The sequence below is a fragment of the Anolis sagrei genome, chromosome 1 (assembly GCF_037176765.1).
Source record: "Anolis sagrei isolate rAnoSag1 chromosome 1, rAnoSag1.mat, whole genome shotgun sequence".
NCBI classification, from domain to species: domain Eukaryota; kingdom Metazoa; phylum Chordata; class Lepidosauria; order Squamata; family Dactyloidae; genus Anolis; species Anolis sagrei.
The window spans coordinates 86,803,619-86,829,463 of NC_090021.1; the positions used below are offsets into that span (position 1 = coordinate 86,803,619).

At 38.1% G+C, this 25,845-nt stretch overlaps 1 protein-coding gene across 1 annotated transcript in view; it reads left to right on the forward strand.

Moving 5' to 3' along the window:
- Positions 1-25,845, forward strand: part of LOC132774713 (triadin-like) — a 133,675-nt gene that overhangs the window by 72,133 nt on the left and 35,697 nt on the right. The window contains exons 27-42 of the mRNA XM_067466871.1: positions 5,312-5,338; positions 5,453-5,479; positions 6,108-6,155; positions 6,386-6,433; positions 6,660-6,707; positions 7,477-7,524; positions 8,875-8,922; positions 9,820-9,867; positions 10,566-10,613; positions 11,151-11,198; positions 12,003-12,050; positions 12,411-12,458; positions 13,547-13,594; positions 13,823-13,870; positions 14,093-14,140; positions 17,497-17,547. Coding sequence (XP_067322972.1) covers positions 5,312-5,338; positions 5,453-5,479; positions 6,108-6,155; positions 6,386-6,433; positions 6,660-6,707; positions 7,477-7,524; positions 8,875-8,922; positions 9,820-9,867; positions 10,566-10,613; positions 11,151-11,198; positions 12,003-12,050; positions 12,411-12,458; positions 13,547-13,594; positions 13,823-13,870; positions 14,093-14,140; positions 17,497-17,547 — 729 coding nt within the window. The remainder of the gene's footprint in view (positions 1-5,311; positions 5,339-5,452; positions 5,480-6,107; positions 6,156-6,385; positions 6,434-6,659; positions 6,708-7,476; positions 7,525-8,874; positions 8,923-9,819; positions 9,868-10,565; positions 10,614-11,150; positions 11,199-12,002; positions 12,051-12,410; positions 12,459-13,546; positions 13,595-13,822; positions 13,871-14,092; positions 14,141-17,496; positions 17,548-25,845) is intronic.

Below are 25,845 nucleotides of genomic sequence, written 5' to 3' on the forward strand. Positions count from 1 at the left end.
ACAACATGAATGCTGTTGGGAAATCAGCAGCCACATTTTAGTAGTGTGAAGGTGTAATTAAAATTGACATGCCCTTAGGCCTTCAGAAATATATAGGATAAAAATCCTTGCTTTGACCCTTTAAATGCTTTGGTCATCTGAAGCAAATGATTTTTTTTTTTTAAAAAAAAACTTAAATACTACATCTCCAGGGAGCATTCTTGGAACATCGGATTAGCTGCCATCAAAGACATATACTGTAGTGCAATCCTATATTAAATCTGTGCATAATATAGGTAAGTCTTATATTCAGTCAGCTTTAATTTCACGCAAATGTAGATAGATTTGCAGTGTCCTTGGGAGCAATCTTCTCAAGGAATTCAATGCATGGTAAGTTGTATTTTGGGAGCTCCAATGGAGCTACCTGAATTTTTTGCCCTTTCCCTCATCTGATGGGGACAAGGACAGGGCACCAACATGTCCCGTCCCATTCCCTCCTTGTGATGGGGGAAGGAGGGATGGTGTATGTTATGCCATGAGGCACCCCATGCATCTGCCATTTTGCTGGTGATGCCTGGTGAAATGGAGCAACAGGGAGGTAAGTGTGAAGACGGCCTAGGACTCATATTAGTGAGTTAATTTGCATAGTATTTGACTGGTAAAAACAGTTTCATATAACATAATCAAGAGGAAGAAGATTTTTGTGTGGAACCTATACAAGTGAAAGATTCACGAATTCCAGATCTCTGGAGTGATTAACAAGAGATTTCCTCTTTATATGTTACTCTATGGTACCTTCTACACTGCCCTATATCCCAGGGCCTGATCACAGATTATTTGCTTATCCCAGATTATCTGGCAGTGTAGGCATATAATAAGGAATTATATCTTGTGATATAGAACAGTGTAGAAGGGGCCTAAAAGGGTTTCCAGACCAAAGTGGAACACAAGATACTTACATAAAAACAAAAGGAAAAGGAAAGGAAAGGAAAGGAAAGGAAGAGAGCAGCTCAGCTAAATTGAACATACTGTGTAGTTCAGCCTTAGGAAAGAAGGCATTGTTAATTTCCTATGTCCTTAGTTCATTGTAACATGAGAAGATGGCAGGAATGCTCTATGAATAGTAGAGCTGATCCCTCAAAACTGTTCTTGCAAGGAGTTTCTCTGAAAATGTTTTGGACTACAATTTACATTAACCCCAAATAGTATTGCTAGTAGTAAGCAGTGACAACAGCCAATGTTAATCTGTTTGTTTAAGCAGATCAAATTATTATTTTAATATACAATTATTCAATTTTAATAGTATAATTGATTTAATTTCTGTGTACAAGTTCTTTATTGAACTTTATAAAATTATGTTGAATGCCACCTTGCATCCCACCCTGGGAGAAAGACAAGCCATAAATAAACCAAAGAAAGTTCTTAATAAATAAGTGCATTGGGTTCTCTTCTCTGCTTTAGATGATGTAAGAAAGCCAGGAGCAAAATTATTTGTACATCTACTTTCCATTGAATGTGTCTTAGCAAATAGTTTCTACAACTAATTATCTTGGCATGAATATCTCTAATATCTTTGAGGTTTAAAATGACACATCTAGTCAGGCAGATGTTAATTGGAAGCAATTAGCACAGCAACTAGTTTTGGCTTTCTCTCACTTGGACCAAAGTGACATTTTAGAAGACCTGAAATGATTGTGTGATTTTCAAAGTATCAGGCCAAATCCATTCCTATTGCTGGTGTTCAGTACGTGAAAGGCCAGTAGTTCAGCTCCATCAGGAAACAACATTCAATACAATTTGACCCTCATGTTTTTTCTTCAGTGGCAGGGTTTTTTTTTGTAGAGTCAAGACAGAAGGTCAGGAGAATTTAAAGGCCAAAATGTACTGCCAGATTTGATCAAGTTGCTTTCAAGGCAGCTGCTATTGCACAATACACTACAGCAGTGTGGGCATTGTAATTGCAAGCAAAAATATAGAGTTTTGGCCTCAGGCAAGCAAAACAAAATTTTCTTGTGAATGCTACAAAAATGTAAATCTGATGGGTCTGAATGGGCTTTAGAGAAAGCCAAAAGCCTAAGTATGCTTTAACTACTGATCTTCTTGAATGCCCTCAAGTCCGTTCTAATGTATGCTGATCCTAAGGTGACCCTATCATGGGGTTTTCTTGGTAAGATTTGTTCAGAGAGGATTTCCCAATGCCCCCTCTGAGGCTGAAAGAGTGTGATGTGTGCAAGGACACCCAGCGTATTTCCATGGCTGATCAGAAATTCAAATGTTGGTTTGCACAATCTATCTCATCACACTAGACAATGAATCCACTTTAAGTCCAATTGCTGCCTCTTGAAGAACTCTGGGGTTTGTGGTTAGGGAAGAGCCTTTAACAGCCTTGTAGTTATGCCTTTAACAGCTTCACTAAACTACAAACCCTAGAATTCTGCAGGTGGAAGAAATTGGATTTAAGGTGGATTCATTCTCCAGTGTGATGAAGTAGTTGCTCAAAACACTGCACTACACTGGCTCACACTATACAATATGTGGATTTATTTTATTATTATCTATTGAATCATGGAATAGTAAAAATATCAGCCCTTCACATGCTATGTAACTGCAGTACCCGGCATTACTTACCACTGGCTGGAGTTGTTAAGGCTGCAGGGAATTGGAATCCAACAAGGGCTGCATGATTTCCATACTGTTCTACACTGACATTTCCTTCATTCCACAAAGCATGATAAATGGCAATATAAGAAAAACTGTGGGGATGTATTAAGGCTGTTAGGTGGGGTTCATTATTATTACTCCATGTGGAGAAGGAGTTTTATTCACAAAACAAGAAACATTGACAGATCACTTCTGTTTGTGTAACTCTTTTTCTGTGAACAGAGTCCACTTCTATTCAAAGACTAGCAATGTTGATGCTCATTCACAGTTTTTGCTATTCAAATTTATTAAATACTGCTTTAAAATACATTATGTTGACCCTTACTCACAATCTGTAATATGAATTTAGTGTTGGAGTCTAAATCACGTAGTCAAGGGGGGAAAAATCAATACTTAGAGGGTTTTTTTAAAATAAAAATGTAATTTAGTCTCAATACCATTCAAAATTCATTTGTTGCCTTTATTCACTGCAAAGATTTTGTGAAGAAATTAGTTTTGCATTACATGTTGCTCAGAATCCTTAGGATGCTTTTATTCTACACCAGGGGTCCTCAAACTTTTTAAACCAGGGGCCAGTTCACTGTCCCTCTGACCATTAAAGGGCCAGACTATAGTTTTTTTTAAAAAAATCAATAAAAATTCCTATGCACATTGCACATATCTTATTTTGATGTGTGGAAGGGCCCTTAGAGGGGGTTCTTTCTAGCCCTCTTTAGGCAGTAATTCCAGGAGCAGAGAATGGGAAATCTTCCTATTTCTAGTTGAACAAAATCTGGCTGCCAGTATTAAAAAAACTCTAAAATTATAACTGTAAATAAAGAACAACACTCAAACACAGGGGAACTCCAGACAAGAAACAATCAGGGCCAGCTAATCAACTCTCAACAAAGGATTCTCCCTAAAATCTGTCAGGCTATGAAATGGTAATCAAGGTGGCCAATTGAAACATTCATACCTATCTCCAACAGACAAGAGTTCTTTCTCCCACCTTGGATCTTCTACAATTTTCCTAGTAAAAGGTTTTCCTCTGACATGAAGTCCAGTTGTGTCTGACTCTGGGGTGTGGTGCTCATCTGCATTTCTAAGTCGAAGAGCCGGCATTGTCCGTAGACACCTCCAAGGTCATGTGGCCGGCATGACTGCATGGAGCGCTGGGGCAGCCTCCCTTGGCTGGCTCACGCTGCCCATCGGGCCCGATGGGCAGCATGAGGCTGCCAAGGGAGGAGCAGCCCCGTGCCATCGGGCATGATGGATAGCGTGAGCCAGCCAAGGGAGGGGCACTGTGTGTGTGGGGGGGAAACTCCTCCTCCGTGGGCCGGAAAAGTGTCCTTGGCGGGCTGGAAGTGGCCCGCGGGCCATAGTTTGGGGACCCCTGTTCTAAACCATTCGCTCTCTACTTCCTTTTGTTTGCTACACAGCTCTCTAGCTGAGAATTCAAAATGTTTTTCCTAAACTGTTTAGGTGAGTGGGACTTCGGGAAGTAAATAGTAAAAAGAGTGGTGTAAAATGTGAACAGTTTTAATTAGGATAGCTGTACAATAAATGGCTAAAATGCTCTGAAAATTTCAGGAGAAAACTGTGGATTCAAATGATTGGTTTTATCTTCACAAAGTCACACCCCACCTCTCCCTTGAAGAAGTAACTTAATTCTGCAAATGCCTACTCTCTGTGCTTAGATTTTGTGTTAAAAAATTTTAAATGTTCTGTACTTTTAAAATGTTGTTTGCTGCTGTGGAGCATTTGCTTTGAGAAAGTCAGGATATTCAGTAAATAAACATATAATATTCTTCAGTTAGTTATATCACTTTGCCTTCTGGCAAAATGGTGTTTTGTGACTAGCCATCACCCACCACAGCAGCTAGAGTTATGAGAATGTGATAGATTTTGAGGAGATAAAAACTTGTCTTTGAAAAGCAAATATGGAGACTTGTTCTTTGAAAAGCAAATATGGAAACCCAACCATCTTTCAGAAGTGCTGTCCTCTTATGAAGATACCAGTAAAAATTATGTAGGAACCATTCTGCCCACTGGTTCAGAAAGAAGTCAACTTGACCCTTACTGCCTCTTTTCTGGATTCTTAAAGTATGATTGTACCCTGGATTAAGAACATGTAGTTTATTTTGATACTTCAGGGCCTTCTCATTTTTGGCCAAATTCTACTCTGTAGAATTGCCCCTTTCAAAATATAGTTGAAGGTTACCATGAATATGTATTATTCTAGCTTGAGAGGATAGGTGACTGATAAAAATTTATGATGAATTACCAATGTGATTAATGATAAAAATCACATTTTGACAGCTGGCCATGATCTCTGCCCTTTCTCATTCTTCTGTTAGTACAAGTGGCAAAACTAATGGGTTTTCCCTATATATTTAGTTCAAGAAGGGTAATAAATTGATAAATCAGGCACTAGGGAGGACTTTGCAGAGGACATGGAGTTTTGAAATGACTGTAGAAGAATATGTTAGCTATTTTAACATGGAAATGGGAAAAAAATATTTAGATCATAAACTAGATTCTAGTTAGTGGAGAAAAAATTGGGTTTTTTGTAAGATTTGTTTTGGGATGAATTGCCATTGTCTTCCTCTAGGACTGAGATAGTGTAACTTGCCAAAGGGGAAGTCTATGTTGCAATTAAATGTTTAATAGAGATTATTATTTCATTTTCTAGCCACCATAGAAGTTCATAAGCCAAAAGGTGAGTAGCATTGTTTCTATTTTAAGTTGTAAAATGTCTTCCATTTTAAAGTATGAAGTGGGAGACCTATGTTGCCATCAAATGTTTAATAGGTGTTCTCATCTTATGTTGTAGCCACAATAGAAGTTCATAAGCCAAAAGGTAAGTAACATTGTTTTCAGTTTACGGATAATGAACCTATGCTATGTACAGGACTGGCCCATGTGTACAGATAGCACATTATAGATGCCTCCATGTGCTTTAATAATCTAGGTAGTAAAACATGGAAAATAATGCATCATCTATATCCAAAGGTTGAAGAAAAATATAAGTCTAGATCTTGTTTTATTTTACTATGGTTATTTCAAATCTTTTATGGCATTGTGTCTGTATTACATACCTTCATATCATTTCTGACTTATGGCAAACTTATCATGGGGCATGATTTTTTTCAGAGGAGGCTTCTCTTTACTTTCCTTTGAAGCTGATGGTATGTAACTTCCCCACAGTTAACTCAGTGGGGTCCCGTGGTTGAAGAGAGATTTGAACCCTGATCTCTAGTTGGATACCATTCTATACATTTAAAAAATACGTTATGGATTTGGAAAATAGAATAAAATATTTCTGATGTCTCTTGAAGCTCACAAGAAAAAAAAACCGAATTCCTGCCTCTGTTGTAGACACAGATACCCTTTTATATTCCTCTTCTTCTGTACTTGCACCCATGAGTGTGAGTTCTTTTAAGTCATTGGTTTAATTTATTAAAGTACAGATTCATATATTTTCTTAGATGCCCCAAAAGAAAAAGTGAAGCCTCCAGCTCCTGCCAAAGAAAAAGGTAAGTATTAGTATTAAAAGATTTCACACATGAAAATTGGGATGTATGTGACAAAGTAACCATTAGAGTGAGCGCAAGAAGATTAATGTTATTAATGTGAACTAATGCACAAGCAAAGTGAGACTACCACAATTGCTTTTTGCCTGAGCCTGTTGGAAAGGACAATATTCTATTCCCTACTCTCCTCCTTGTTTTGATTAATTAAAATATGCATTATTGTACTTTCCTAGATATTCCAAAAGATAAAGTGAAGCTTCCAACTCCTGCTAAAGAAAAGGGTAAGTGTTAATATTAAAAGATTTCACACATGAAAACTGGGACATATGTGACAAAGCAACATCAGAGTGAGAGCAAGAATGTTAATGCTATTCAAGATAAAGAATCCACAAGGCAGGTGAGATTGCTGCAGTTTTCCTTTGCCTATTTGGAAAGACAAGACTCCATCCCCTTCTCTTATTGCCTTATTGATTTAATTGATTTTTAAAATCAATTTGCTTTCCTTAGATGTTCCAAAAGAAAAAGTGAAGCCTCCATCTCCTGCCAAAGAAAAGGGTAAGTGTTACTAGAAGTGCATGTTCTTTGTACTTCTTTGTAGTTCACAGTTGCGGGGGGAGGGAGGTGTATTATAATGAAATATTTGTTTATATTACATGTTATTTTAGGAAGGGCAGAGCTGAGGAAGAAGTGGGAAAGAAATCAGGAAAGTCAGTGGGGGGAACCAATGGTGTGAGGAAATTAGTTGATGCCAGGAGGGGAAGCAGTGATTATACCAAAGTGGCTTTTATACCATGGAAGTGGTAAACATGTAGTAGTTTCACACAAGTAATGATCATTTTCAGCTTAGCCCCCATACAGCTGCATTTTTCTTTCTTTCCTGGGTGTCCCACCCTCTCCAAAATGAAATGAAACTTTATTTAAAGCCTGCCCTATCTCCCCAAACAGATTCACGACGGCTCACAACAAAATACACAAACATTCAATACCGACAGTAATATATAAACAAATCAATAGATAAATCAAGAACAAATCAATAAATTATAAACCAACATAAATGAACAAGACATAACATAATCCACATAATTACTAACATATTAAATCCTTAAAATATCATTTAAAATCTCTAAAATTAGGCCAACATTTCACAAATGAAAACTAGGACAAGACCGACCAAACAACATTACAGTGTGAGCACAATTATTCATGCGAAAGAACGCACAAAAAGGGCAAAATGTAGCAGCTTGCTTTTGCCTGATCTCTTTGGGAAGGGCAGGATTCTATCTCCTCCTCTTCTCATTGATCAGAGTTAATTATGCTTTCCTAGATGTGCCAAAAGAAAAAGTGAAGCCTCCAGCTCCTACCAAAGAAAAGGGTAAGTGTTACTTATCAAAGTGCATTGTCCTTTTCTCTTCATTCTTCCCCATTTAGAAAAATCAATAAAAATGTATTGCTTTACAACATTTTAAAAATATTTTAGATTCAAAGTTGACCAGTTCTGTTTTTATGCATTGAAAAGTAGGGGAAACCTTAAGATATGGTAGCTGGCAGTATTGTTTGCCCAGGGCTGCCTCTCCCTTCAGGTGATCTTTATAGGCACCCTAACCACAATGCCTAGTCCTGACTATTCCTCCAAGCCTGGCAATTCCAGCTTGGAGAGTAGAAATAATACTTGATGCAATCAGTGTTGTTCTCTACAAAGGTTGGGTAGCAATGGTGAAGACAGCAGGGAGATGACATAAGGCAGGGCTGAAGGAGAGCAACATAGTGAGGAGCACTAGGGAAAGGAAGTGGAAAGATTCAAGAAGGGCAATGGAGTGAAGGAATAAGGCGAAGCAGGGAGGAGTAACAGGATGATGGCAGTTACTCTTGCTTCAGCTGGTAGTAACACTGAGACCAATGTAGCTTTTGCACCATAGAAGTAGCAGATATGCTGTACAATTTCACTTGCAGCGATCACTTTCAATTTAGGATCCTTCTGCACAGGCCCAAATGCTGAGAGGAAGTGGGATTTTATGTTCCAGTTCCTCTCAAGATTGAGACCACACACCTGGCCCAAACCCTGTGGGGTTGCTTCATCTAGCTAACCCCCAGCCCGCCCGCCCCCCACCCCATTTGCACCCTAAACTTACTGGATGGGCCTAACTACATGCTGAGGCCACACGAAGAAAATTTCTGACATGTCAAAATGAAGCACTGGAAGGTTTGAAGAGGATGGGGGGGGGGGGGAGTAGCAATGGGGATTGATCCCCAGCCTTTCAGAACACAGACCCAGGAGTCAATCCCCACAGGCCCAGCACTGCATCAGATCTGGACCTTTCAGTAAGGTCTGGATCTCTTGAGGTGTTGTATTAATCTGAAGTAAACAGGAACAACCCAGTTTATTAATCTGGGATAACCTGAGCTGTTGTTTAGATGTCTCATGTTAACCCATGATGGATCATGGGTTTGGGACCTGTGTAGAAGGGACCTCACCCCCCATACAGCCACATTTCCCATTGTGATTTCTTTCCTGGGTGTCCCATTCTCTCCAATATTTCACAGAGGAAACCTGGGATCAAACAACATCAGAGTGTGAGTTATTAATATGAAAAAACACACAAGCTAGGCAAGATGTAGCAGTTTGCTTTTGCTTGAACCAATTGGAAAGGGCAGGATTCAGTGCCCTCCTCTTCTCATTGATTTAATTAATTGAACTTAATTATGCATTAATATGCTTTCCTAGGTGTGTCAAAAGAAAAATTGAAGCCTCCAGCTCCTACCAAAGGAAAGGGTAAATATTAATAGTAAAAGTGCACTCTCCTTTTCTGTTCACCTTTTTTTCCTATTGGGAAAATGAATAACAATAAAATTGGATTGCTTTATTGATGTTATTTTAGGATTTAAAAATGCTTTAGAAACTTTGGGTGATGGAGAGTTAACCACTACTATTATTATATATTGAAAAGCAGGGGAAATCTTAAGTTATGGTAGGTGCCCAGGGCGTCCTCTCCCAACAGGAAGGGTAATTTTTAAGGACACCCTAACCACAATGCCTGGTCATGACAGTCCCTCCAAGCCTGGGAATTCAAGACTGGACAGTAAAAATTATGCTTGATACAATCAATTTTGCTCTTCACAGAGGTTGGTGACAATGGTGAGGACAGCAGGGAGGTGACGTTAGGCAGGACCGAAGAAGGGAACATAGTGAAGAGTGCCAGGGAAAGGAAATGGGAGGATTCAAGAAGGGCAATGGAAGGAAGCAAGTGAGTGAAGGAATAGGGTGAGGAATGGAGGAACTGCAGTGACTGACTCATGGCAACTATACTTGCCTGAGGTAGTAAGGGCTCTTTGTGACTTTTGGGCCATTGAATCAATAAACATGCTGTACAGTTTCACATGTAGTGTTCACTTCCAGCTTAGCCCCCATGCAGCCACATTTCTCATTGCCCTTTCATCCCTGGGTATCTCATCCCCACCAAATTTCACAGATGAAAAAGGGCACACATATGATCAAGTAACATTGGAGTGAGAGGAAGATGGCAAAAAGTATTAATGAGATATAATTCGCAAGCTACAGCAAGAATGCAGCAATTTGCTTTTAGCCATACCTATTGAGAAGGGTAAGATCCTTTCCTCTCCTCACATCTCTTTTTAATGGTTTACTTTGTGCATTAATATGCTTTCCTAGATGCACCAAAAGAAAAAGTGAAGCCTCCAGTTCCTGCCAAAGAAAAGGGTAAGTGTTAGTAGTAAAGGGGCATTTCCTTTTCAATTTGCATTTTTCTGGTGTGCATGCATGTGGTGGCAATAATGATATATTTATTTGTGTTATCAGTGCTATTTTAGGAAATAATTTTTAGAAACTTTTCTCAGTATGAAGAATTAACCACTTCAGTTATTTTGCAGTGAAAATCAGGTAAAATGTTACAAAGTGGCAGCTGGCCATATTGTCAGTGCAGGACTGCCTCCTCCATTAGGAGGTGTAATCTTCAAGAACAATCTGCCCGCAATACCAGTTCACAATCCCTCCTCACTTGGACAACTCTATACAGAGCAGCAATGATACTTTATGCAGTCAGCCTTTCTCTCCACAAAGGTTGGGTAAGAGAAAAAAGAAAAACGAATTCAAGAAAGGCAGTGGAGGGAAGCAACTGAGTCAGGAAATCGGGAGACAGAGACAGCAATTGTGATGATAGCAACTACTCTTCTCTTGGGTAGTAGGAATACTTAAGCCACTTATACTATGCGAGCAGTAAACATGACTTTCACATGTAGTTGTCACCTCCAACTTAGCCCCCATACAGATCCACTTCCTATTGTTCTTTCATCTCTAGCTATGTCATCCCCTCCAACATTTCACAGAGGAAAAGTGGGACATGTGTGATCACGCGACTTCAGAATGTGAGCAAATTATGTATTAATCTGCTTTTCTAGATATGCCAAAAGAAAAAGCAAAGCTTCCAGCTTCCACCAAAGAAAAGGGTAAGTGTTACTAGTAAAGGGTATTTTCTTTTCCATTCTTATTTTTCTGGGAGTGGGGGTGCTGATAATAATGATAAATTTATTTGTTTTACCAGTGTTATTTTAGGAAATTAGAAATGTTTTAAAAACTTTTTTCAATAGGGAGAGTTAACCACTTCAGTTATTATGCAGTGAAAAGCAGTAAAATGTTATGTTGTGTAGCTGGCCATATTGTCATTGCAGGGTTGCCTCTCTCATTAGGAGGGGTGATCTCCAAGGGCACTCTATCCACAATGCCAACTCACAATATCTGCAAGTGAGAACTGCAGGGATTGTGAACCAGCATTTCACAGGTGAAAAATGGGGCACATGTGACCAAGCAACATCAGAGTGTGAGCAAGATGGCAAATGTTATTAATGGAAAAACACACACAAGTTCAGCAAAATGGCAGCAGTTTGCTTTTGCCTGAACCTCTTAGGAAAGGCAAGATTATATTCTCTTCAGACATCTCCTCTCTGATTTAATTAATTGCATTATCCATTAATATACTTTCCTAGATGCACCAAAAGAAAAAGTGAAGCCTTCTGCTCCTATCAAAGAAAAGGGTAAGTGTTCACAGTAAAAGTGCATATCCTTTTCATATAACTTTTTTGTTTTGTTTTGTTAACTTTTTTACATTTGTTTACTTTACCAGTGTCATTTTAGGATTTTAAAATGTTTTAGAAACTACTTAATGTGGCTAGTTAACAACCTCAGTCATTCTGTACTGAAAAGCAGGGAAAATCTTGAGTTATAGTACCTGATCATACTATCATCAGTTCTGGTTTGCCGCATCCATAGGTGGGGGGGAGGGGGGTCTCCAAGGACTCCCTGCCCAGGGTGCCTGACCTCTGAGGCTGAGGGAGTGGGACTTGCCAAAAATCACCCAGTAGATTTCCGTGGTCCAAATTCAAACCCTCATCTCCAAAATACTAGTCTAATGCTCAAACCATTATATCATGCTTTCAACTAACTTAATTCATTATTTTGCTATGGCAGGGAAATGTGGTGGACAGGAGAGGGAAGGAAAAGGAAAGGGAAAGAATTTAGAAAAGGCAGTGAAGGAAAGCATGTGACTGAGTGAAGGGATAAAGTGAAGAAAAGAGGAGCAGCAGTGATATGCTAATGGCACCTACTCTTCTTTCAAGTAGTAGGAGAAACTGTGGCCTTTGTGCCATGGAAGCAGAAGACATGTTATATGTTTTACATGTAGTGGTGAACTCCAACTTAGCTCCATACAGACCCACTTCCCATTGTTCTTTCATCTCTGGCTGTGTCATCCCTCCTACAATTCCCAGATGAAAAATGGGACACGTGTAACTATGCAACATCAGAGTGAGATAAAATTATGTATTAATATGCTTTTCTAGATGTGCCAAAAGAAAAAGAAAAGCCTCCAGTTCCTATTAAAGAAAAGGGTAAGTGGTACTAGTAAGTGGGGTGGTAATAATGATGCATGTATTTGTTTTGCCAGTAATATTTTAGGAATTAGAGATCACTGGTTTACTCCAGCATGACCCACATGTAGAACCACTTTCTATTGTTCTTTCATTCTCCACCATTTCACACATGAAAAGAAGGACACATGTGGCCAAGTGACATCAAAGTGAGAGCAATATGGCAAAGGTTATTAATGAAGAAGAATGCACATGTTGGGCGAGACTGTAGCAGTTTTATTTTGTCTGACACTATTTGGAAGGTCAAGATTTTACTTCTGCATGTGTCTCTTTGCCTCTGCTATTTAATTAATTAAATTATGCATTCATATACTTTTCTAGATGCTCCAAAAGAAAAAGTGAAGTCTCCAGCCCCTGCCAAAGCAAAGGGTAACTGTTACTAGAAAAAAGCACATCCCTTTCAATTCACACTTTTCCAGTTGATGATGGTGATAGTGGGGGTTGATAATGATACTTGTTTCTTCCAGTTTCTTCCAGTGTTACTTTAGGATTTAAAAATGTATTTCAGAAACTTAGATGGACAGGGAGAGTTTACCACTTCAGTTATTAAGCACTGAAGTGGTAAAACGAGGGAAAATCTTGAGTTATGGTAGCTAGTTAGTAGCTAGTTGTATAAATGCAGGGCTGCCACTCTCATTAGGAAATCTCCAAGGACAGCCTTCCTGTAACACCTGTCCTTGACAGTACCTCCAAGCCTGGCAATTCACATTTGGTCAGCACTGCAAATAACAGCTAAGTCAACTTATTCAGACAGTCTTGCTCTCCACAGATTTTGGTAGCAATGATGAGGATGGCATGGAGGTGAGATAAGGCAGGACCAAAGGAGAGGGTTGTAGTGGAGAGAGACGGAGAAGAAAAGGAAAAAAATTCAGAAAGGCAGAGGGGAGAAGCAAGTGGGTGATATAACAAAGTGAGGTAGGGAGGAGCAGTAGTGATAAAGCAGTGGTTCTCCACCTGTGGATCCCCAGATGTTTTGGTCTTCAATTGCCAGAAATCCTAACGGATGATAAACTGGCTGGGATTTCTAGGAGTTGTAGGCCAAAATACCTGGGGACCCACAGGTTGAGAACCACTGTGATAGAGTGATGGCAGTTACTCTGCTATCATTTAATAGGGGCACTTACACTACTGTGGCTTTTGTGGCATGGGAGTAATAAACATGTTGTACAGTTTCACATGTAGTGGTCACCACTAACTTAACCCCCATACAGCCACGCTTCCTATTGTTCTTTCATCTCTTAATGCCCTACCCCTTTCAACATTTCACAGATGAAAACTGGGACACAAGAGACCAAGCACATCAGAATATGCACAGAATACCCCAAAAGAACTTCTGCTTTGGTTGCAGACACAGACAACCTTTTATTTTCTTCCCCTTTTGTAGTTGCACCATGAGTATGAGTTCTTTTAAGTCACTGATTTAATTTATTCAATTAACCATTCATATGTTTTCCTAGATGCTCCAAAAGAAAAAGTGAAGCCTCCAGCTCCTACCACAGAAAAAGGTAAGTGTTGATATTTAAAGATTTCACACATGAAAACTGGGACATATGAAACAAAGCAAAATCAGAGTGAGAACAAGAAAATTAATATTATTAATGTGAATGAATGCACAAGCAAAGTGAAACTGCTGAAGTTTCCTTTTGCCTGAGTACGTTGGAAAGGACAATGTTCTATCCCACCTCTTCTCCTTGAGTTGATTAATTAAATTATGCATTCAAATGTTTTCCTAGATGCTCCAAAAGAAAAAGTGAAGCCTCCGGCTCCTGCCAAAGAAAAGGGTAAGTGTTGATATTTAAATATTTCACACATGAAAACTAGGACATTTGTGACAAAGCAACATCAGAGTGAGAGCAAGAAGGTTAATATTAATGTGAATGAATTCACAAGCAAGGTGAGACTGCTCCAATGTCCTTTTGCCTGACTCTGTTGGAAAGGACAATATTATATTCTCTCATCTCTTTCTTGATTTAATTAAAATATGCATTGATATGCCCTCCTAGATGTTCCAAAAGAAAAAGTGAAGCTTCCAGCTCCTGCTAAAGAAAAAGGTAAAATGTAAAATTGCATGTCCTTTTCAGTTCACTTTTTTCCATGGAGTTGTGGATTGATAACAATAAATTTGTTTAATTTATCAATGTTACCTTAACAATAAAATGTTTTAGAAACTTTGAGTGCTGAGAAGAATTAATCACATCAGTTATTATACACTGAAAAGCAGGCAGAATGGTACATTGAGATATCTGGAAGTGGTCAAGAGACCTTTTTCAGAAGATTAGAAACATTAGAGGTAAATTTCAGGCAAAATGGGTATGATCAAAAATAAAGATAGCAAGGACCTAACAGAAGCAGAAAAGATCAAAAGAAGGTGGCGAGACTATACAAAAGATCTGTATAGAAAGGTTAATAATATCAAGGATATTAGAAACAGACATTCTGAGGAGTGAGGTTGAATGGGCCTTAAGATGCAGTGCTAATAACAAGGCAACAGGAGACGATGGGATCCCAGCTGAACTGTTTAAAATCTTGAAAGATGATGCTGTCAAAATGATGCATGCCATATGCCAGCAAATATGGAAAACACAAGAATTGCCATCTGATTGGGGAAAAAATCAACTTATATCCCCATACCAAAAATGGAGACACTAAAGAATGCTCAAATTTTCATTGAGTAGCACTTATTTCACATGCCAGTAATGCTCAAGATCCTGCAAGGTAGACTCCAGCAATACATGGAGTGAGAGCATGTGAGAAGCAAATGAGTGCGGCATGAGAAGGAATAGGATAAGGTAAGGGGGGCAGTAGTGATTGAGTGATGGCAGCTATTCTTGTTTCGGGTTGCAGGAACACTTAGACCAACATGGCCATGAAAACATTAACCATATTGCACAATTTCACATGTTGTCGTCACTTTCAACTTATCCTCCATAGAGCTACACTTTCCATTCAAACAGTTCACCGGTAAAAACTGGGACTCTTTTAGATGCTTAGGTATTCTGTGTCATGGCAGCAGTAAACACCTTGTACAGTTTCACATGTAGTGATCATTTCCAACTTAGCTTCTATGCAGCCACACTTCCACTTGTTCTTTCATCCCTGCAACATTTAACAGTGGAAAAACTGATCACTGGAGACCAAACAATATCAGAGTGTGAACAAAATTATTAATGTGAAAGATGCACAAATTAGATGTGACTGTAACAGTTTGCTTTTGCCTGACTCCACTGGGAAAGGCAAGATTCTATCCATCCTCTCCTTTTGTCACTGCCGAGTTCATGAAGTGTGGACTTATGAACTCAATTTGCAACAATTAAAGCAAACTAAAGTCTAAAACAAATGTAAGAATTATTATCCATTTTCCCCATATAATACATTTTACTTCTCACAAAATACGTTTTCTGTGCCAAAATTTCCTACAGATAGGTTAAGCTGATTTGTTTAAGGCCTAAAATGACATGCTTTGCAAGTTCTTCAATATTTGGCTGCTGCAACAGCCAATTGCTTTAACTATGGAACTGCTTCCATAGGGCTATAATTCAAAAGTGGTGGACACTGGATCTAATTAACTGACTGTGTCTTCTCTTTCAATTTAATTTTGGTACATCCTAATTCAGCACAAGTACATCTTGTATGGAGTCTCTAAAACAGATCCTTTATCATTATTAATTGCATTCCATTTTCCCCCAATAATGAGATTCAAGAAAACTTGGAAATTAAACACAGTACAGAATAAAAGCTATATAATGATAAATTGGTGAAATAAAGCTTTGAAACCACATAATCCCTAACATAATATTCTCCCATTACACATTGGGACAGGAAGGAGCATAGAAATGGACACAAACTACTTTTCCCCCTCCCCTCTCTCTCTCTATATATACATATCTGAATATGTATAATAAATAATACATGAGTGCAAATAAATGCAATCATTGATGAAAGGGAACCAACACAATGCACAGAATTCTTTGCTTGTATGCATATTACTTTAGAGTTGCCTTCAAACACAAGGTGCTTTTATTGATTTATATTGTAATGCTCTCTAGTTTTTCCTAATAAAGTATATATTTTCTTGAAAAATAAATTTTGCGGGTGATAAAATTATCATTCTAATTATCTTGATGTCCTTTAGTTTATTTATATGTGTTCCAGGTGTGTGGACAAAAATGAAACACTGCTTGCATGTTGATTAAACATGCCTGTTAGCATTTTGAAAAAGCAGTATTTCAACTCAAATGAGTAAATTCTCTAGGCACAGAGATTCCATAAATCTTGTGACTGTGTCCTTTTTCTCAGCATTTCTTAGAAAAAAACACAAAACAAAAATAATAAACTCTGTGAGATTTAAGTGAGCAATAGGGCAACACATGGCCATCAAGACACTTTTTGACTGCTTCCAACAGTGGAGACGATGAAAGTTGCAAATCACAAAAACTAAGGAGAGCCCTTTGAATACAAGCTATACAAAACAAGAAATTAGAGGAAGGGAAATAGGACCCTTTCATATTAAATAAAGCATTATTATTCCACTTTAACTGCCATCGCAACATCCTATGGAATCTTGGGATTTGCAGTTTAGGGAAGAGCATTAAAAATCCTCATCCAGAGAACTCCTTTAGTATCTCACCAAACTACAAACCACAAGATTTCATAGGAGTCACTTAATGTGGAATCATAGACTTATAATTGTGTACTGTTAATTTTACAGTTGAGAGGAAAATTAAAGTTGAGTCCATTTAGAAAACAATAGAACATCAAGTATTGTTTCAGGGACATCATTTCTCATTATGTTGGGTTGTTGTCAGTTTTTCGGGCTATATGGCCATGTTCTAGAAGCATTCTCTTCTGACGTTTTGCCTGCATCTATGGCAGGCATCCTCAGATGTTGTGAGACCTCACAATCTCTGAGGAGGCCTGCCATAGATGCAGGCAAAACAACAGGAGAGAACGCTTCTAGAACATGACCATATAGCCTGAAAAACCTACAACTCAGTGATTCCAGCCATGAAAGCCTTTGACAATATATTTTCACTATGTTCTTCTCACATACAAATGTATTTAAAAGATAGTTGAGTACTCATTCATTATATTCCACATAGGCAAAAATGGTTTAATCCATGTATGCCTTTTTATAAGCATATAGCCAGGAAATAGCCTGATTTATGAGAGGCCATAACCCTAGGAAAGATTTTAGCACCAGTTTTACTTTTCAGCTAAGGAGGAATTTTTCAATCTCCAAAGTTGAAAATTAGAGGAAAAATATATTCCTTTCCTCTGCTACAAGTGTGGGTTTTTTTCTTTAATTGCATGTGTAGCTTTTCTCTTAAATGATGACTTGTAGATTTGGATGCAAGACAACCTGTCCTGAAATTGCATATTTGTAAGCTAAGAAAATTGGATTTTTCAGAGGCAGCAAAACCAAAGGAAGGACAGCCTCCCATTCCCCAGAAGCAGAAAGGTAAATATCGTTTTATATTGTATGTTAGTCAAAATGTCAGATTAGAAATATTTGCTTTATTTGCCTGAAAATAAAGTATTTGCTTCACTTACACTTAAATTAGATACTTGCTTTCCAGAGCATGTGAACACTGAATAGATGATGGTAGAGAGGGAACAAAGATTTTGTTATTACAAGATAAAGTTCTCCCAAGCCATTCTCAGAAAAATACTGGTTAAAGCTTGTCTGAAAGGATCTGGAAGATTTACAAGAATTGTACCCACATCCTTCTTAAGCACAGATTGAAATCCATTTATGACTTTCTGTATGCAATGTGATGAAACTGTGTCACTCTAGGGTTAAGGGCAGCCAAGAAGGAAAAAAAATATCAGTGGGCTGGAACTTTGTGCATCTCTGTTTTCACTACACAGACCTCATGTGTGAACCTAATATTCATATGTACAAATATCATTTTGTCCAATGTCTGTTATCAAGGGAAGGGAGGAGTGGAGGAGTCACAGGCAGCCTCTCAAGGAATAGTGCCCACATGTATTTTAAAGGGTGTGCTCTTCACTGTCTGGCCAAAATCCCAAAATGCCTTTGCCCATCCATTTTTAATGTTAGAATTTATATAATGTGAATACGATATTTTCCAGAGCAAATGGGATATTGTGATGCTGAATGCGTGTGACAGGACATTGACATTTTGTCAGAAAAACATAACCCAATGTGTAAATTGGCTGCAAGCATCCATGTTCAGTTCTGTGCTTTATTAGACAACAAAATATTTTAAGAAACAAAAAGTGACATGTCACATAGCTCTCACAAAATAAGATCTGAAAAAATCACTGTAAAATAAGAAGAATTCTGCTACCTATAAATCTTCAGCACCTTATGGAAATCTATGAGAATAAAGTCACATTTCCTCATATTCAAAATGACTATATCCACCTAAGAAAATATTTCATTCGTAAACATTGTCATTTTGATGTTTCCTGATTTGTGCAGCATCCCTCTATTCATAATGATTCAAGTGAGCATAATTCATATGATATGTATGTACATGATCACAAGACTTGTCCCTTGGTTACTTTCCATTTCTCTAGGGACTGTAATAGTTTAATTTGTTGCATAATTCAGTGTTGCAAACAAAATAGAATTAATAAAAGGCCAATGATACACAAATTGCCACTAGTTATTGTTACTTAGTGGTAGGTACTGAGGATATTTTACTATGTCACAATAAAGTGGACACAGCTTTCTTAAATGCAGAAAATGGAAGCAGAAGCTGGGAGGATAGCTTGGTTGCTGATGGGATGGTTTCTCTTGCTGATGCCAACAAATTCCATGTTATTTCATAGTGATGGGTTTTTCCACTTCCTGACCCAAACAGTGAAGATGAGGAAAGCACTTTTTTTTCTGGCTCTGTCACCTAGCTAAACTAAGCCACTAATTTCCGGATGTAGGATAGGTACCAAAAGCTCTGTGACTATTTTCCAGAGACTGGCAGAGTTTTGACAGAGGATTACAATTCTCAAACGAACATTTAAACAAAAAAATTCCTCGTCAGTGCATAGATGCACTAACACAGTCAACTCATCCACTGCACTCTGGGAAAATGGAAAACCATTAATGGAAGGGGTTATTGGCTATCTCATTAAGCAAGCACATGCAAGCAGGTACATAAAGTGTGCAAGTTACATTGGTATAATGCTTCAGCAAGACTTTGGAAAAGAACTGAATAGATTTACTTTCCCTGTGCATTTGAAAAGTTGCAGGGTTCAGGTTGATTCCCTAGCATCTCCAGTTATGCTCCTGTTGAAAGCCCAGTGAACAGCAGCGTATCAACAATTATTATACTGAGGTCAATGGGTGAATCATCTGCACTGGTATATATCAGCTTCCAGGCTTCTTATTATCAACCATAGTTGTGTTTTTAATAGGCAACTTTGGGGATAGTTTCCCTATACCATGTAATAGCTGTATCTATTTATTTTCAGAAAAGCACTAGAAAGTGAGTCACATGAACAAAGAAAGGGCCAGCACGTACTTCCAGACACTTAAGGAACTTCTCATCTATATTCTTTTACAAATGGTATCTTCTTTATAGAGTATAAAGAGATAGCATTTCTTTTGAGGTTGGATTGATCCTTTTGAAATGCAAAAAGTTCTGTATTCGTTTTTTCCAATGGAAAGATTTTTGTAATGGAAAGTTGAGGTAGTCAGCATTTCTTTCATTTCTTTTCTTTTCCTTCCTTTCTTTTTCTTATATTGATCAAGGGCAACAGGATTTCAGTTCACTGTGAAATCAAAGCAGAGTGTTTATATCCTACAAATGTTCCTTCTTGCTCAGCTGTAAAGTATAATGGTTTCTTTCAAATTGGTAGTGTGTCACCCCAAATGTATTATGCTTCTCACCTTCACACATTTTAAGTGGCATTGTCTGATTTCTCCTTCACCATTCTGCAGGTACTAAGCACACTTGGCAGCTTTTTCTGATTACATGTTCTTATTTAAATACTCACTTGGCCTGAAGCAAAGTAAAAATAATGGTCTTGTGTTGAGAAATGTAATAAAAACAAGGAGAAGGGGGTGATGAAAGCACTCTGAAAAACCACTGTGTACAGTATATTTCTTTCTAACAGGTAGCTGAACGAGACCAAAATCCTATGCCTGAGTGCTCAGAGTTAGTCTCATTTCTTTGACTGAGGTTTATTTACTCCCGGGTATGGGATTTCAGCCTCAGTTGGTTGAATTCTGAATTAGACTCGAGCAAAAAGCAAGTAGAAATCAACCGCCCCCTTCATACATACACACAGAGAGAGAGAAACACACACACCTAGTACAGAGAGGGAATGTGTGAATATGGATTTGACAGTCAGAAAGAGAAGAGAGAGAGAGTTGTAATGAGAGATATGAAAGAGTATTTTAAAATGTGGTTAAAGAGAGTCTTAATCATCATGTTGTGGTTCAACAACAACAGCATGATGGGGATGAGAGTGAGAGTGCAGCTGATGATGTTGGCTTTCAGTTTTCTCAGTCACAGCCTGTATCTGTAGAGAGGCCGCAGTTCTCACAGGAAAGGAATGCAGATGATAAGACAGATGCTGAGAACCAGGGTCAAGGTGCCCAGATGTTGAGACGGAGCCCACGGATTGCGGCCAAGTGTTGAGATCATCAGTTTGGTGGGAAAGCTGCTTGTTTTGATGTTTAGTGAAAATATGCTCTGCTCTGGGGATTTCTCGCTGTCAGTTCCAACGTTGCTTTAAGGCTTGCTCAGGCTCCTGGCTTTCTGGGGAAAGCTGCTTCATGCTATTTCATGGACTTTACACTGAACCTGTGCTTCAAGTCTCCTGCTTTGGCAATATGGATTATATTGGATTATAACCTGTACTATTGATCTTTTCACTGCTTATGAACTGCTTCTTGTTTGAAAACCTTACAATAAACTATATACCTCACAGCTGTGGCTGGTTTGTTGTGGAGAGCAAGGTGAATCTTATTCTGAGACACAACACATCAACCCAAATAAACAACAACAATCCTCGCAAGAAAAATTAGCAATTTATGGTATAGTTTTGAGAACCATAATTACTATATCAATAACTCTCTCTCAGCCTGGCCTAACTCACTGGGTTGTTAGGAAGATAAAAGTGAAGTAGAAGAAAGCTATGTGTGACTAAACTCCCTTAGAGGAAAGATAACTCCATATCCTAAGAAACAAATAGGAGATTCAAATACCAGCGGTCTGTGGCACAAAACCCATTCTTCACCCTAACACTTAATTATCACCGGAAGATGTGGCAGCTGCATAAGGTGGAACATTTATTTATTTATTATTTATTTAGGGCATTTGTATCCCATCCTTTCTCAACCTCAGCAGAGGGAATCAGGGCGGCTACCAACCGGCACAGCACAGTGCCAAGAACAGAGTAAAACATGCATAAATAAAATACACATATTATAATAAAACATATATAAAAATACATTAAAAACAGTTTGCAGATTTAGCTCACGTTTGAATGCCTGTACCCTAAAGGAGAGAGCATATTCCTCACAAACTTGAAAACTTTGATATTTGGAAAACTAACAAATTGTAAATAATATGTTGTATGCAATCAATGGAAGGAAGAGTGTTAGAGCAGCTCCTTCACTGAAAGGCCTTTTCCCCACCTCCTCATTCTGTATAATTAGTGCACTTAGTAGAAAGATAAAAGCAACTGGAATCTTAGGGGAGATTTATGTCTTTGGATTCACCATAGTTCCATAGTTTTGTAGTTTATTGAAAGAATGGTGGTTCGCACATGGCAATCATTTTCTGAAAACTAGAAAAAGTTGAAATTGTACTGTGTGGTGATGTAAACATAATTGGAGCATGGCAGGAAAAACATTGTGATGTGAATCCCATTAGACACACTGCATAAGGATGTTTGAAAGAGAGAGAGAGAAATGTCGTAACAGTAGTAACAAATATAAGAAGGAAATCACAAATGGTGCATGAAAATACATTTTAATTAGGAATTTTATTCTATATTTTAATTTTCTTTAATCTCAAAACCTGATGTCCAGCTAATGCAAGTACTGAAACTCTAAGTAACTCAGGTTTTTTTTTTTTGAAAAATCTATATTTAGAATATGTAACCTTTTTAAATAAATTATTGCAACACTGAAGGGCAAAATTTCAATTTGAAAATGTCACCAGAACTCAATTATTTATATTTTTTATTAAAATAGAGTGATACTTTACTTTGTTGCTGTCGCTAATGGAAGCTTGGCACTGTCTAAATCTATATTGTTCAAGATAACAAACAGTATGTTAACCAACTTGGGGCTACTATATGCAATGTATTATCATTTTCAAACATAATACTTTTGCTTGGCCATTAACCAATCTGACATTTTAACTCACTATAACATTTCACAATGTACAAATTGAGCAAGCAAATCTACCTGCTGTTATTTTCCGAGTGCAGAATAGTTGGTTGGGAAACTTTTGCAAACAAGAGTTTCCCAACCAAATTCTAATACTACTGTAGTCAGTCTAAGAGGTAAGAAAACCTGTATAAACTTTAACTAAATACCATTGTTATTGTACACATAGATTTTCAAAAAATCTATGTGTACAATAACAGTACATTATTCCTCTAATTTCCTCAGTAGATTAGTTCTATCTTTCAAATTATGTTTGATTCCACTGAATATTTTTATTCTTTTCCATTGGTGAAATCATAGCATTGTTTATTCCAAGACAGCTGTACTGGTTGAGCATCCCTTATCCAGAAATCTGAATCCCAAAATATTCAAAAATTATCCACATCAGAGGCTGAGAGAGTTGCACATTTTTATTCTGATAGTTCAATTGACACAAACCTTATTTCATGCACAAATTTGTTTTAAAATATTATATAAAATCACCTTCAGGCTATGCATACAAGGTGTATATGAAACATAAATGATTTTTGTATTGTATTGTCAAAGGCTTTCATGACTGGAATTACTGGGGTGTTGTGTGGTTTCTGGGTGGTATGGCTGTGTTTTAGCATTTTCTCCTGATGTTTCTCCTGCATCTGTGGCTGGCATCTTCAGATGATCTGAATTTTGCATTTAAACTTGGAAATCTTCCCCAAGATATGAACTGAGATTTGTCACTTTGAGCATTAATTTTTTTCAGGGTTGGCTGGGGCTAGAATGAGTGAGTTTCATAGATCTCCATTTGCCCACTTTAGGAACAAGTAGGAAACTGTTTGCTTCTCTTAGCCCAGTCATCAGGATATGCAAAGTATTTTTTTTCCTTCCTTGGTATAAAAGTGATTCTCAACCTTTCTTCTGGCAGACGTTTTGATTTTTAATAATTATATAGACTGGAGATTCTGAAGTCCTAAATATATACAAGATATTTAAGAACTATAAAAACAATTAGATACCAAGAGAAATGGAGTTGCTAGTTGGTCTTTTAAATACTTGGGGAAATAGTTATTTCGCTCTCATCTAGGAATCCAATGCTTTTGGAGCTGTACATTTCAAAATGTTTTAATCAGGGCTAACCATGCTTAATTTTCAAAATCAGATGGGATTTGGTGCCTCTCTTGTAAACACAGCATGTGAATGGCTGGGCATTTGTTTCTCTCTGCTTGTCTTGCTGCCTACAAGCTACATGCAGAGGCGGCTCAAACCCATTACGCAAAGTAAGCATTTGCAGTATAGTTGATTTTGCCCAGGGGCGCTCTTGAGGTGCTCTTGGGGGAAAATAGACATTGACATATGTGAGTTGTAGTTACTGGGATGTATAGTTCACCTACAATCAAAGAGCATTCTGAACTCCACCAAGGATGGAACTGAACCAAATATGGCACGCGGAACTCCCATGACGAACAGAAAATATATATCAGTGATTGGGTGGGGGGGGGGGCGCCAAAATACTGTTTGCTTACCATTGAAAATTACCTAGGGCCACCTCTGGCTACATGCTATAGCTGTTGATAATTAATTGGTTGGAGTCATACAAGGGTTGAATGAAAATTAATGCCTCCACCTCCGTAACTCCTCAACAGATGGCAGTACTGGTATGCGGCAGGTACTGGCTTGTTCAGTAGACTCTCCTCTACAGTTCCATTTTGCTGGGAAGCCTTAGCTCTTTTCATAGTGTGCACACAGTTATCTATAACACACAAATGAAAGTCACTTAACACTGATATGCTTCACAAAACATTTCCTATGCTCAGCCCTATCACACAACTGAAATATGTTTCATTTTCAACATTGGTTCTTCTAGAGAAGTGGGTGGAAAAATTCAGCAGTTCCAGGGGACAATTTCCCTACAAGCCTGTTCTGCCAAGATCAGTAGTTATTTCTGCGTTTTTAAATATAAATATATCCTTATTCTTCAGTGAATAGTTATATTCTCTATAAGCAAAAATATTTGGAGGATGATAGGAGGCAACTGCTCAACATTGTGGGAGGCACACCTAATCAATTGACTACCTGCTGTCCACCTAGTACATATTATGAATGAATGAAATACATTGCTTTTATTGCTCTGTATTTTAAACAAGAAAGTAGAACATAAAGCATCAAGAAAATCTTTCATTTAGGATTTGTGCAAAGGGTCCTTTGTAAATTGGTGTTAAGTTCTACCACATGTTCAGTATGTTGTTATTTTACTTCCTAGAAAATTGGGAGATCAGTTTGGATTAGGATCGCTGAATGAGGGCCTAAGACTTTAAAACACCTCTCTCTAGCTTCCACCTTCCCAGAAGACACCAATCACTATAATAGCTGTTAAAAACAGTGGGAAAAAGCTTCCCTTGGTATGCAGTAAATTATATATATATAAAGAGAAACAGGCGAAGGAACTGCATGCTACATAATTAACATGATATGCAGCTTGACCCAATTTCTTCTTGCCTGATGCAAATTGTTGAGAGGGTAAATTAAGAAGGCCTGTGATAAATTTGGAGATGCTTTATCCATCCTTCAATTTGACATGCTGCATCCTGACTTCTACTGGAGTGAGGCCATAGCGCTATTCCAGTACCACATAGTTACTTTGGCTGCCATCTTTGGGTCCTACAAAGTTCCTTTGAGTCCCTAAAGGAATTCTCCACTTCCTACACATGAATGCTACAAGGAAGCCTGAAACAGAGGAGCAGTCCAGTGAAAATAGTAGCTGAGTAGTAGTGGAGTAGCTGAGCAAATCACATCAGACAAACTGAATGTATGTTATGCCCTTAGCAGTAGAGACTTAGAGGGTCTGTCATTCTTCTTGATCAGCAGTTTGTATGTTTATTTAGTGGGTTTTTTTAGTATGAATATTTGCTTCCATAACACAATATGAATTCTGGCACTCTGTTTTCCAAATTGTCATTCTGATGCTACTGTAGAGTTGCTTCTATATATATAAAAAGTGACTCCCCCAAATGGAGTCTTACAGAGAACTTATTAATAAAACTATGCCTCCATAACTAAAAATCCAGATAGATCCACAAGAGTTTTTGAAATGACAACATCTCAGAAAAGGTTTTATTTAGTAACTAAGAAACTACTTGGCAACAGTGCAAAGAATAGCTAGGTCATCTATTTCTTCAGGGCAGGATTTTCCATCCTAGAGTGAGGCATCTGCCTCACGTGGCAGGTTGTGAGATGATGGGAAGCAGGGAAGCTGTGGAGTGATGACAAGGTTAAAAGATCAGAGCTGTGTGTGCTGGGCATCTCCTTTGGTGCCCCCTGAGTAATTCAGCTCCTTTCAAATGACCTGTCTCATCATCAGCACTGCGGTAAAATCCAGCTGCCAGACCAGTTTGCTCTTATAGGTAGAAGAGG